Raw genomic sequence first — 13,528 nt, forward strand, 5'->3', positions numbered from 1 at the left:
GGATCTGACATCGTTTGAAACAATCCTCTTGTTGTTTGTGTGGTTTGTGTTGTTTGTGTTGTTTGTGTTGTTTGTGTTGTTTGTGTTGTTTGTGTGGTTTGTGTTGTTTGTGTTGTTTGTGTTACTTTGTGTTACTTTGTGTCATTAACTAAATGTCTTTACATTCCATCATCATCCTTTGAGTTATGATTCTGTCTTGTGTTTCAAGTAGAAGCGGTAGTTTCTATTTCTCATGTTTACAACTCGATTCCATGTTTAAATCTCTCTCTCTATGACCCTGATGTGTAAGTGAACGTTTAGCGGCTGCTCACAAAACAATTCACTTTTGAAAAAATTATAAATTCAAAAAAGGTTTGTCATTCTGTCACCCAGAGATTCATAAACTGATTTAAAATCAGACTTTTTATTTTGTTGAATAATAATATTGTGGTTATTAGTTTATTAGACATTTGAATGTCTCAGTGTTAGAAACTCTTTCATTGATCTAGTGAAACTTTACACTTTCCAGAGACCTGCGGAACTTTTTACCAACACAGTTCTTTGATCTAGATTTGACTGATATGATGTTTAATACTAATATGTGAAAGTCTCGTTTCATTACGGAGACGCATGAGATTCACGACTTTTGTGGCAACAGTTGTTTTAGTATTTTGTTAATTACAACTTGAGTGAAATAAAGAGTGAATGAAATGTCCTGTCTGTGTCTCTTTTACAAGAACTTTAACAAACTTGTTTCATAAATTGTGTTAAATACAGATTAGTGTCTGAAAACAGCTTTTATACAGTTCAGAGAAATAGTTTATTACTTTATTATTAGAGTTTCCTCAGATGAAATGACAAGAGCCATCAGTCACTAACATCTGTTCACTAGAGAGTTCACAACATGCAACAACAAATACACAGAAATATGAGATTCATCCACTAATATCTACTGAGAGGGAATATGTACAAGAACGATAAATATGGAATCTATTTGTGATAATTAAGTTCTATACTCCACTTTGTCATAAAACAAAACATCTTTAAATGAATATGTGCACACATCTGAGTGTTGGAAACAAGAGTTTCTTTAACACCATGAGATTTAAAACATGAACTTAGTGATCAGAATCAGAATCAGAATCAGAATCAGAAGTATTTTATTGCCAAGTACGTTCACACATACAAGGAATTTGCTCTGGTTATCGGTGCAAACAATGAACATAGAAACATAAAAACGCAATAAATACAACATACATAGGAGAGCAATAAAAAATAGGAAACCAGTATATATTTACTCACTGTTTACTTCTTATTTACTCACTTTTTACCAATATTTATACAAAGTAACATTTATTTTGACATAAACATTTCTGAATAAAAATATATAAAAGATAAAAGATAAAAAAAGTGAAGTATATAGTGAAATGCTAAATGCAAAACAGTGAACAGTGTCAGATTGCAATATGCAATGTAATGCAGTATAATATAATATGATATAATATAATGTGTAATTTAACACATCCTAGAGGTGGGGGGGGGGTCCCGGGCCTTGTTGATTTTAACTTCTCTCATTTGTTCATTTCACTGTTGGAAAGTTTCCTGAAATACCTGCGACATGTGTTCTGATTATTCACGGGATGTTAAATGCGTGTGCACGTGTCAGGTTACATGTGCATGTGGAGCGTTCAGCTGCGTTCAGGTTCTGCTGGAGAACTGGGACAAATGGAAATCCTTCAGGTGTGAACTCACATGAACTGTCTCATGTGTGAAATTACTTTTAAACGGTAAATAAAAGACTAAAATGAGCTGCTGCTTATTGAAATGATGAAATGTGGATGATTCACCTGAGGTAGAAATAACATCATAAAGATATTATTAATAATAATAACACTTTTATATGTTTTATAAAGTGTTTGACGTTTTTGCTTCATATTGTTTGGAAAATGTTAATGATTACATTCAATATATATATATATATATTTTTTAACAATCTGTTTAATGCATTTTTACATAATTAACAAACAAACAATAGTGTTCCATACGGTAAAAATTACAGATGTAATTTCAACATACCACATAACAGATACCAACCCCCCACATATAGTTGAAAAATAAAGAAAAACAAACAAAAGAAAAACAAAAACAGATGGGTTGATAGAGGAAGAGAGAGAAAGGATAAATAAATAAATAAGCAAGAAAATACGTTAATAAAAGAATAGATGACATACATCATAATAATAATAATAACAATATAATAGTAATACTAAAAATAAATGAATGAATAAATAAATAGATACATACGACCAATAAAATAAAAAAAAATTAAGAAAATAAATAAAACAGTTAAATAAGAAAACAGCAGAGCAGTACTTAGCTCACAGCAATCAGACAGCTTGTGCTAATGACATAAGACAAAAAGGGATTCCAGGACTTCTCAAAAGAAACAGCCTGACCAATCAGAGTCAGTCTCATTTGTTCTAATTTAAGAAAATAAAGCACCTCCTTAACCCAGTGAGTGTAGGTGGGGGGGGACTGGGGATTTCCATTGTAGCAGAATCAACCTCCTGGCCAGCAGAGTGGTGAATGCTATCAAGTCCTTATCAGCTGGGGAAAGAGTGAGTGGGAAAGGCCATGCACCAAACAGGGCAGTTACCTTACATTCAATATTTAAATAAGATATGAATGAGTTTTAGATTTTTTTCAGAACAATCAACACAATAGATTCTACAAATAACAAATTATAAAATAAATGGTGTGACCGACAGGTGGCGACAGATGGATTTAAACCGCAGGAAGACCGTGAAGAACAGATCCTTTGGTAACGGGTGTTTCTCTCACGCACGCTCGCACACGCACACGCACTCTGCAGCACCATGTCCTCCGCGGGGACACGCACGGATCTCGGCCGGGCGCTGGTCATCATCACCGGCGCGTCCCGGGGCTTCGGCCGGGCGGTGGCGAGGCGGCTGGCCGGGCTGCTGCAGCCGGGCTCCGGGCTCCTGCTGGCGGCTCGCTCCGGGGACGAGCTCCGGGCCGCGGCCGCGGAGGTGACCGGGGCCAGGGCGGCTGGAGGCGGCCTCACGGTGACCTGCGTCCCGGTGGACCTGTCCCTCAGCTCCGGGCTGGACACGCTGCTGGAGGCCGTGAGGACACACTTCACCGGGGACATGGACCACCTGCTGCTGGTCAACAACGCAGGTGAGAACCAGGAGACACTGGTACCAGGTACTACCGAGTACTACTCAGTACTTATACACAACTGTACTACTCAGTACTTACACACAACTGTACTACTCAGTACTTATACACAACTGCACTTACACACCTCAGTACTTATACACAACTGTACTACTCAGTACTTACACACAACTGTACTACTCAGTACTTACACACAACTGTACTACTCAGTACTTATACACAACTGTACTACTCAGTACTTATACACAACTGTACTACTCAGTACTTACACACAACTGTACTACTCAGTACACACACCTCAGTACTTACACACAACTGTACTACTCAGTACACACACCTCAGTACTTATACACAACTGTACTACTCAGTACTTATACACAACTGCACTTACACACCTCAGTACATATACTTCAACCACTCATCTGATGATCCCAGTTTAATAAGGATGTATTATAGTTTATTATAGTTTATTATAGTTTATTATAACGGAAGAGATGAAAAGGTTCACACAGTGTAACACATCAGTAGTAACGTGCTGCTGATAGTAACCATAGTAACGTCGAGTTAGTTTAACATTCAATCGATCTTTCATCAGTTCAGTTACTTTTTTACTTATTTATTCCAGATGTTGTGACTTAAAGTTTGAAAGTAAAGATAAATGTTAACAACCCCTGCTGTACGCATTTCAAAATAAAAGCCTGGTTCCACGTCATTGAGCCAGGCAGCCAGGGGGGGGGGTGGAGTCTCTGTCCTCTGTCCCAGCAGCTGGAGAACACAGAGAAGGTCAAACTGGTCAATGATTGGATCAGAACCAGGACTTTGACCTGAGGAGTGAACACAGAACACGTGACACAACACACACTCATCATGACAGCTGAGAGTCTCTCTAGCCCCCTGGTGGCTGGCTGCAGTACTGACCTCCTCCATGTTAGCAGATGGGACCAAACTGGAGACGTGAACCAGATGTTTGTTCAAGAAGTTTCTCACTTTTCAGGTCGTTCTTCTCTCATGTTTGTTCAAGTGTTTCTCCAGCGTGTAATGAGCTTCATCACCACAAGATGGCAGCGTGAAACACTCTAACTCTACTCTCCTCTACTCCTCCTCTACTCCTCTCCTCTCCTCCTCTCCTCCTCTCCTCTCCTCTCCTCTCTCCTCCTCTCCTCTCCTCTCTCTCCTCTCCTCTCCTCTCCTCTCCTCTCCTCTCTCCTCTCCTCCTCCTCCTCTCCTCTACTCCTCCTCTCTCCTCCTCTCCTCTCTCCTCCTCCTCTCCTCCTCTCCTCCTCTCCTCTCTCCTCCTCTCCTCTCCTCCTCTCCTTCCTCTCCTCCTCTCCTCTCTTCCTCTCCTCCTCTCCCTCCTCCTCCTCCTCCTCCTCCTCCTCCTCTCCCCTCTTCTCTCCTCCCTCTCTTCCTCTCCTCCCTCTCCTCCTCCTCCTCTCCTCCTCTCTCCTCCTCTCCTCTCTCCTCCTCTCTCCTCCTCTCCTCTCCTCCTCTCCTCTCTCCTCTCTCCTCCTCCTCTCCTCCTCTCCTCCCCTCCTCTCTCCTCCTCTCGTCCTCTCCCTCCTCTCCTCTTCTCCTCCTCTCCTCCTCCTCCTCTCCCTCTCTCCTCTCCTCCTCTCTCTCTCTCCTCCTCTCCTCCTCTCCTCCTCTCTCCTCTCCTCTCTCCTCCTCTCCTCTCTCCTCCTCTCCTCCTCTCCTCCTCTCCTCCTCCTCCTCACCTCCCTCATCCTCTCTCTCCTCTCTCCTCCTCTCCTCCTCTCCTCTCTCCTCCTCTCCTCCTCTCCTCCTCTCCTCCTCTCTCCCTTCCTCCTCTCCTCCTCCTCCTCCCTCCTCCTCCTCCTCACCTCCTCATCCTCTCTCCTCCTCTCCTCCTCTCCTCCTCTCCTCCTCTCCTCCTCCTCCTCACCTCCTCATCCTCTCTCCTCCTCTCCTCCTCGACCCCTCTCCTCCTCTCCTCCTCTCTTCTCCTCCTCCTCCTCTCCTCCTCTCCTCCTCTCCCCTCCTCCTCTCCTCTACTCCTCCTCTCCTCTCTCCTCCTCCTCTCCTCCTCCTCTCCTCTCTCCTCCTCTCCTCCTCTCCTCCTCTCCTCCTCTCCTCCTCTCCTCCTCTCCTCTCCTCTCTCCTCCTCCACCTCCTCTCCTCCCTCCTCCTCTCCTCCTCTCCTCCTCTCCTCTCCTCTCTCCTCCTCTCCTCTCTCCTCTCCTCTCCTCCTCTCCTCCTCTCTCTCTCTCCTCTCTCCTCTCTCCTCTCTCCTCTCTCCTCTCTCCTCTCTCCTCTCTCCTCTCTCCTCTCTCCCTCTCCTCCTCTCCTCTCTCCTCTCTCCTCTCTCCTCTCTCCTCTCTCCTCCTCTCCTCCTCTCCTCTCTCCTCCTCTCTCCTCCTCCTCTCCTCCTCCTCCTCCTCCTCCTCTTCTCTCCCTCCTCCTCTCCACCTCCTCCTCCTCGTCCTCTCTCCTCTCTCCTCTCTCCTCTCCTCTCTCCTCTCTCCTCTCTCCTCTCTCCTCTCCTCTCCTCTCCTCTCCGCTCCTCTTCTCTTCTCTTCCTCTCTCCTCTCTCCTCTCCTCTCTCCTCTCTCCTCCTCCCCTCCTCTCCTCTCCTCCTCTCCTCCTCTCCTCCTCTCCTCCTCCCTCCTCCTCTCTCCTCTCCTCCTCTCCTCCTCTCCTCCTCTCCTCCTCTCCTCCTCTCTCCTCTCCTCTCCTCTCCTCCTCTCCTCTCCGCTCCTCTTCTCTTCCTCTCTCCTCTCTCCTCTCCTCTCTCCTCTCCTCTCTCCTCTCTCCTCCTCTCCTCCTCTCCTCTCTCCTCCTCCTCTCCTCCTCCTCTTCCTCTCCTCCTCCTCTCCTTCCTCCTCCTCCTCTCCCTCCTCCTCTCCTCTCTCCTCCTCCTCTCCTCCTCCTCCTCTCCTCTCCTCCTCTCCTCCTCCACCCCCCCCTCCTCCCAGGCTCTCTAGGTGATGTCTCCCGCTACATGAGGAGCTTCACCAACATGGCGGAGGTGGACTCCTACTTGTCCTTTAACGTCAGCTCCTCCCTGTGCCTGACGGCCGGCGTGCTGGAGGCGTGTCCTCGGCGCCCGGGCCTGCGGCGCAGCGTGGTGAACATCACGTCGCTGTGCGCCCTGAAGCCGTACTCGTCCTGGGCGCTGTACTGCACGGGCAAGGCGGCGCGGGACATGATGTTCCGGGTGCTGGCGGAGGAGGAGCCGGACCTCCGGGTGCTCAGCTACTCTCCAGGTTTGTTCTCTCTCTGTGAAACCTGCTGATGGAGCTGATGGACTCGATGGAGAGAACTCACAGCTTCTCTGTTCCCAGGACCTCTGGACACCGACATGTTCACGTTGGCCAGATCCAGCACCGCCGATCCCGACCTCAGGAAGTCTCTGTCCGACATGTCGGCTCAGGGGGGGGTGCTCACCTGCGACGAGTCCTGCACCAAGATGATGAAGCTGCTGCTGGAGGACACGTACGTCTCCGGGTCCCACGTGGACGTGTACGACGTGTAGAGCCGTCAGCTGACCCTTGACCTCACGTGCCTTGGTCTCAACTCTGCGACTGCCACGTTTCCAGTGTGTTGCAACGTGCATCCTCACCACTAGATGTCACCAAATCCTTCACACTGAACCTTTAATAGTTCCCTGCCAATCGAGATTGATAGTGTGCAGCCTTTGTTAGATAAAAGTGATTAAATCAAGTTTGTTAAATTGATTTTCAATACATTCCAGAGAAAGTTTTAATTGCCCGACCGGCCACTAGAGGGCCATCGTTAGCTTCAGTGCCTGAAATGATAAAGAACGTAGAATTAAGACGTTAAAGGTAGAAAACACGAAGCAGCACATTTCCAGATGAACCGTTGACTTCAGGTCTTCTCAGGTCCTGCCACTCGGCAGCCATCTTGTTTTGTGACGTGTATGTGTTGTTATGTTATGAACAGTTTTCGGGCTGTGATCACCGACTGTTTTATAAACTTGATATTTCTGAAATAAACCAAAAGAATCAAAATACTCAGTTACTTGTGAAGTGTTTGGTGAACTATCCCTTTGATTGATTGACAACACAGATTCAATAATAATAATAATAATAAGGAGCTCCAGTTTGTGTTGAGGATCCAAATATCGACCGTCACCGTTTGACAGTGTTCAGCAGCCATCTTGGTTTCTTCAAAGCAGAAGTAACCATATTTAAAGGAGTGGGGGGTGGAGCCTAACTGAGAGCTTGAGGACACGCCCGCTTATACCTGCCACCTACACTCATTGGACAGTGGTAGCTTTATGGTCTGTTTGACTCTAAATGATCATAATTCACTAAATGAACTTCAGCTGTTTGAAGAAGACTTGAAACTAGAGACTGAGACAGAAACTCCTGAATGTTACTGACGTTATAAAGAGAGAAGAAGAGTCACTTTCTATAGACACTACCAGAGGAGTCGCCCCCTGCTGGTCAGGACACAGAACACAGGTTTCATTTTTATAAAGTGAGAAGCTGTCTGGTGTGTTGACAGCTCAAACCAGACCAGAGGGACAGAGACCAGTGAAGTCGCCCCCTGCTGGTCACTACACAGAACACAGGTTTCATGTTGTGAGAAGCTGTCTGGTGTGTTGACAGCTCGTCCTGCTGCCCCCTAGTGGCCGGAGGACAGAGACCAGAGGAAGAGAAGCAGAGCGGCTCTGACAGACAGGCTCAGCTGCTGTGGACCAAAATATCCCAGAGGGAATCGACCCAAACAAGGGGACGAGCGCCACAGTGTCTCTGAACCTGTGGGACGTCCCCCTGCTCCCCCCCGCCCCTCTCGTCTCCCACTGCCCCCCCCCCTCTCTGGGGAGGTGGCATTACTCCTGGAGGAGGTGAGGTTATTTTTGGCTGCAGCAGGGGTCGGGCTAAGGAAAGAGGAGCAGGAGGACTCTCCAGACTCGGCAGCGTCCCCCCTGAGCCCGTCCCACCCGTCCAACCCGTCCCACCCGTCCCACCCGCCTCGGACCCCCGTCTCCTGTGGGCCGGTGCGATGACCGTCGGGAACATGGACAGCGCTGCTCTGTGTGATGCCGGGAAGAAGGGTCGCGGCCTGGAGGCCACCAAGGAGCTCAGCCCGGGGGAGGTGGTCTTCACCGAGCCCAGCTTCGCCGCCGTGGTCTTCGACAGGTAGGCGTCTCCTGGTCGCCGTGGTTGCTCGTGTGGACGGACAGGTCGGAGGTCAGATCTGGGTCCTTCACTGCTGAGTGGACATCGAGCTCCTCTGGCCTCTCAGATCACTTTTAGATTCTCATGACTCCAGCAGTGAGGACGCCTCGAGGTGTCATGTGATCTCCACATATTTCTGGATTCAGTTTTCAGGAGTGAGGAGGCTCTGCTAAAAGAAAAGCTTTCAAATTATAAACATAAATCTGATGTTTATTTATCTCTAAATGCAGTAAATTAATGTCTGTTGCACGTGCGAGAAATCCACGCTTTAGATTGGTCGGTGTTGTTTATATAAAACATGCAACACTAAAGGTTTGTAAAGGTTTAAAGACCCGAGAACTGTGGAAGCTTCACAGATGAGTGAACCAACCTGAGGTTTCAAATCACAGAGAACTGGACTGAAGTGATCGACATGTTGGATCCAGATTCAGAAACTAGGAATAACTCGTGTTTGTACTTTGACTCTGGGCTCAGCAGACTGTTAGCTTAGCTTAGCTTAGCTTAGCTTAGCTTAGCACGAGGACTGGAACCAAGAGGAAACGGCTGAAACTCGCAAGCTCAATAATTAACACAATAAATATGATAATTAGATATAATGTGGTTGGGGTTGTAATCTAATTTAATTTGGTCACCATCTGTATCATCACATTGGGATTTTTGACATATGAACAGAGGAGGCTCGAGGGCGGAGCCTCAGGGAACTATGTGTAACTGCAGCCTGGTTTGTGTTCATGAGGGTAAATACACATCTGTTAGTGTCGTGAGGGAGTCAAATAAGAGCAAGGAGTCTGTGTGTGTGTCTGTGTGTGTGTGTGAGTGAGAGTGTGTGTGTGTGTGTGTGTGTCTTTGTGTGTGTGTGTGTGTGTGATCATCGCTCTCTGGACGAGCTGACTCTTCTGAATAAACTGTTTACTCAGACACATACTGCTGCTGTGTGTGTGTGTGTGTGTGTGTGTGTGTGTTTGTGTGTGTCTGTTCACTCAGGCTTCTGTTTGCTGTCGGGATCCTAGCAGCCAAAGACGATGATGATCGTGTTCTTAACTTTTTTGGAAACATACTCAGAGATCTATACTTTGTGTATTTTGTGTATAAAATGTGTTTCACTGGTTGTTTAAGTGTGTTTACGTCTGCGTCTCTCAGATGAAACTCTAAGTCACAATTTAATTCATTGTAAAGATGATTAAAAAACGAAATATAATCAAATAAAATCATCTCAAAGAGTAAATTGCACATTTATCTTCTCAGAGACATTTAAAAAACTACGTTACCCATCATGCAGTGTGCCAGGCCTCCATCCAGCAGCTGAGATATATGACACATTAAAATGTTCCTATTTATGTGTTAAATAAAACAGAAATTAACTTAGTCATTTAAAACAGTTGAAGTGCAGATTCTACTAAGAGCAGCTTCAGTTGCTCCTTCACACACTGAGCACTTTATTAGGAACAGCTGCTTATTCATGCAAACATCAAACTTTGAGTAAATGATTTTGTGTTTTGATGCGTCATGGAAACGTAGGAACTGTGTCGTGGTTTGTTAGCTTGTCTTTAGATTCAGGATTCTCTAACTCGCTGCTCCTCAGCTTCTTCTCGCAGGTTTGCCACGGCTGCTTCCGGCGCCGGGCCGACCTGCTCCGCTGCGCTCAGTGCCGCTTCGCCCACTACTGCGACCGCACCTGCCAGACGGCGAGCTGGGACGAGCACAAGCAGGAGTGTGCCGCCATCAGGAAGATGGGCAAGGCGCCTGGCGAGCACGTGCGGTAGGTCGACCACACTGTGTGTGTGTGTGTGTGTAGAACAGGTTGTTGTAAATGTAAACACAAAGGGTGTGAGTCTGACACTGTAGATAAATAATAAAGACACAAAGTCTCCACTTCCTCCAGAGGAGAAGCAAAAATATCTCAGAAACAAATGCTGCCACCTTGTGGTGATGACATCATTGTCAGTCAGATTGGGGGTGGAGCCGTGGTAGTGAGGTCCCGCCCATACATGTATTGGACCAATCAGGAGTCAGCCTCAACTGTCAATAATCACATCTCAGCTTGTTTTCATATCATGAAATCACTAATGAAACCAAACTGATGAGAAACACTTGAACCTCAGAGAGAAGAAGAACGACCTGAAACGACAGAAACATCTGGACTAACATGTTCTTAACGTGTGAGAGCCTCACGTGGTCCATGTTGTACCCCCCCCCCCTCAGGCTGGCAGCTCGGGTTCTCTGGCGGATTCACAAGACCAAGGGCGTGGCCTCGGACAGTCAGCTGGTCTCGGTGGAGCAGCTGGAGGAGCACGTGGCCGAGCTGCCGGAGGCGGAGCTTCAGCAGCTCCAGGCCGACGTCAGCACCTTCTCACAGTTCTGGTCCCAGAAGAAGAAGCACTCGGCTGAAGACATCTCACACATCTTTGGCATCGTTAGTGTCCTTTGATTATTCATGTTTATTATGACTCTTCATGAACTAGAGCAGAGGTCTTCAACAGGGGGTCCGCGACCCCTAGGGGGTCCACGGAGGTACTGCAGGGGGGTCATGAAATTTAAACATTTCTTTTTTTTTTCAAACAACTTTTTTCCCAAAAATGTAAATGTCTTTAAATACACATTAATAGAATCCAACATATTATAGCGAACGGATAAATGGAGGCGGAAGACGTTATCTTTCTGTGTATTATTTAAACAGCTTAGTATTAATTGCACAATAACAGTGTAGCTATGTTTATAGATGGCACTAGGCCCAGTCCAATAAAAATAATAAAAATAATAAAAAACACAATTTCATACAATATATATAGTATGGGGGGGGGGCCCTGCTCTATCTCTCCATCAGTTTGGGGGTCGAACGTTAAAGACCCCTGAACTAGAGCATCAGTCACAGCTCATTCCTCTCTCTCTCTCTCTCTCTCTCTCTCTCTCTCTCTCTCTCCCTCTCTCTCTCTCTCTCTCCCTCTCTCTCTCTCTCTCTCTCTCTCTCTCTCTCTCTCTCCCTCTCTCTCTCTCTCTCTCCCTCTCTCTCTCTCTCTCTCTCTCTCTCTCCCTCTCTCTCTCTCTCTCTCTCTCTCTCTCCTTCCATCTCTCTCATTTTTTCTCTCTCTCTCCCTCTCTCTCCCCCCTCTCTCTCTCCCTCTCTCCCCTCTCTCTCTCTCTCCCTCTCTCTCTCCCTCTCTCTCTCTCTCTCCTTCCATCTCTCTCATTTTTTCTCTCTCTCTCTCTCTCTCTCCCTCTCCCTCTCTCTCTCTCTCTCTCTCTCGCTCTCTCCCCCCCTCTCTCTCTCTCTCTCTCTCTCCCTCTCTCTCTCTCTCTCTCTCTCTCTCTCTCTCTCTCTCTGCCTCCCTGTAGATCAAGTGTAATGGCTTCACTCTGAGCGATCAGAGAGGTCTCCAGGCCGTGGGCGTCGGCCTCTTCCCGAACTTGTGCCTGGTGAACCACGACTGTTGGCCCAACTGCACCGTCATCCTCAACCACGGCAAGTACGTAAACAACCAGTTCCTCTGAGCTCATGATGCTAACTTCTTCACCTGTGTACCATGTGACTTCCTGTGTTCAGGAAGTGTTTCCACGATGTTCCTTCTGTGACATCGTCTCTTTCTCTTGCAGCCAATCAGCTCTGAGTTCAGCTCTGCATTCTCAGAGGAGGTAAGTTCATCAGCCGCTCACCGTCACCATGTCCCACAATGCATTGGGAAAGGTCGCGTATAGCCCATGGTCACTAACAGAGCAACATATACCAGCATGCACTGCTGCTGGATGCAAGAAAATGGTCGAGAGAGAGAGGCAGAGAGAGAGAGAGAGAGAGAGAGAGACAGTGTGCAGAGGAACCACCACCTTCCTTCCTCTCCTCCTCTTCCCAGGATCGAGCTCCGGGCTCTGGAGAGGATCCCTGAGGGGGCGGAGCTGAGCGTCAGCTACGTGGATTTCCTCAGCCTGTCCGCCGAGCGCCAGAAGCAGCTGAAGGAGAGTTTCCACTTCGAGTGCACCTGCGAGCACTGCAGCCATCACACCAAGGACCAGCTGATGACGGCGGCGGCCGAGGGAAGCAAAGTGAGTGAGACCCGACTCAACGCTCAGATCCAGGTTCTCCTCATGTCTCAGATCCAGGTTCTCCTCATGTCTCAGATCCAGGTTCTCCTCATGTCTCAGATCCAGGTTCTCCTCATGTCTCAGATCCAGGTTCTCCTCATGTCTCAGATCCAGGTTCTCCTCATGTCTCAGATCCAGGTTCTCCTCATGTCTCAGCTTCTCCCTCTGCTCTCAGGCCGAGGAGGTGAAGGAGGTGACGGCCTTCAGCAGAGATTATCTGGAGAAGATCGAGACGTCTCGCGTTGAGGGCGATTACCATCAGGTACGTCCCATCAGCTTCTCTTCCATCGTCCCTCCTTCTCCTGTCTGTCCCTGGTCTCTGATCTCCTGTGTCCCTGGTCTCTGATCTCCTGTGTCCCTGGTCTCTGATCTCCTGTGTCCCTGGTCCCAGGTGGTGAAGCTGTGCGCTGAGTGTCTGGAGAAGCAGGACAAGGTTCTGGCCGACACGCACCTCCTCCACCTGCGTGTGCTCAGCGTGGCCAGCGAGGTGCTGTCCTACCTGCAGCGCTTCTCTGAGGCGGCGGACTACGCCCAGCGGATGGTGGAGGGATACACGTGAGTCATGTGACCCCCTGAAAGCTGTCTTCTGTGTACTGACCAGCAGGGGGCGGCTCCACTGCTAGTTTCTGTAGAAGTCTATGAGAAGATGATTCCTGATGACTCTAGGTTCATCAGACCTGATCCTCCGCTGCTCTCCTCTGAACAGGAAGTTGTATCACCCTAACAACGCCCAGCTGGGCATGGCCATCATGCGGGCGGGCGTCACACGCTGGCACGCCGGTCAGATCGAGGCGGGACACAGAATGATCTGCACGGCCTACGGGATCCTCATGGTCACACACGGACCCAACCACGCCATCACCAGAGACCTGGAGGTAAACCACACGTCTCCGTCATATCTGGAAATATCTTCACGTTATTATCTATGAGCTGAACTCAGTTTCCTCTTCCTGGTTCCAGTCAATGCGAGCGCAGACGGAGGTGGAGCTTAAGATGTTCCGTGAGAACGAGGTGGCGTACCACAGCATGAGGGACGCCGCTCTGAAGAGCCCGCCCATCACAGCATGAGGGACGCCGCTCTGAAGAGCCCGCCCATCACAGCATGAGGG

The 13,528-nt window shown here is 48.1% G+C and overlaps 2 protein-coding genes across 2 annotated transcripts; both read left to right on the top strand.

Moving 5' to 3' along the window:
* Positions 1–2,784: 2,784 nt before the first annotated feature.
* spra (sepiapterin reductase a) lies at positions 2,785–7,175 on the top strand. The gene is made up of 3 exons (XM_061072966.1): positions 2,785–3,180; positions 6,114–6,404; positions 6,483–7,175. Exons 1-3 carry the CDS (start codon positions 2,856–2,858, stop codon positions 6,671–6,673), a joined length of 807 nt encoding a protein of 268 aa, XP_060928949.1. The 5' UTR covers positions 2,785–2,855; the 3' UTR covers positions 6,674–7,175.
* Positions 7,176–8,169: 994 nt separating this feature from the next.
* smyd1a (SET and MYND domain containing 1a) lies at positions 8,170–13,487 on the top strand. Its single transcript, XM_061078650.1, has 10 exons — positions 8,170–8,306; positions 9,928–10,104; positions 10,548–10,758; positions 11,679–11,809; positions 11,937–11,975; positions 12,191–12,413; positions 12,595–12,681; positions 12,811–12,974; positions 13,126–13,294; positions 13,380–13,487. The coding sequence occupies exons 1-10, from the start codon at positions 8,170–8,172 to the stop codon at positions 13,485–13,487; spliced, it is 1,446 nt and encodes a 481-aa protein (XP_060934633.1).
* The last annotated feature ends 41 nt before the right edge of the window (positions 13,488–13,528 follow it).

The sequence above is a fragment of the Limanda limanda genome, chromosome 1 (genome assembly GCF_963576545.1).
Source record: "Limanda limanda chromosome 1, fLimLim1.1, whole genome shotgun sequence".
Classification (NCBI taxonomy): Eukaryota; Metazoa; Chordata; class Actinopteri; order Pleuronectiformes; family Pleuronectidae; genus Limanda; species Limanda limanda.

What these genes read in the sequence shown, in the direction of transcription:
- spra (XM_061072966.1), top strand. Translation starts at nt 2,856, where the DNA reads ATGTCCTCCGCGGGGACACGCACGGATCTCGGCCGGGCGCTGGTCATC. An exon ending in GCTGCTGGTCAACAACGCAG is followed by an intron (nt 3,181 to 6,113) that starts GTGAGAACCAGG and finishes CCCTCCTCCCAG; the next exon opens with GCTCTCTAGGTGATGTCTCC. An exon ending in GGTGCTCAGCTACTCTCCAG is followed by an intron (nt 6,405 to 6,482) that starts GTTTGTTCTCTC and finishes CTCTGTTCCCAG; the next exon opens with GACCTCTGGACACCGACATG.
- smyd1a (XM_061078650.1), top strand. Translation starts at nt 8,170, where the DNA reads ATGACCGTCGGGAACATGGACAGCGCTGCTCTGTGTGATGCCGGGAAG. An exon ending in GCCGCCGTGGTCTTCGACAG is followed by an intron (nt 8,307 to 9,927) that starts GTAGGCGTCTCC and finishes GCTGCTCCTCAG; the next exon opens with CTTCTTCTCGCAGGTTTGCC. An exon ending in CCATCACCAGAGACCTGGAG is followed by an intron (nt 13,295 to 13,379) that starts GTAAACCACACG and finishes TCCTGGTTCCAG; the next exon opens with TCAATGCGAGCGCAGACGGA.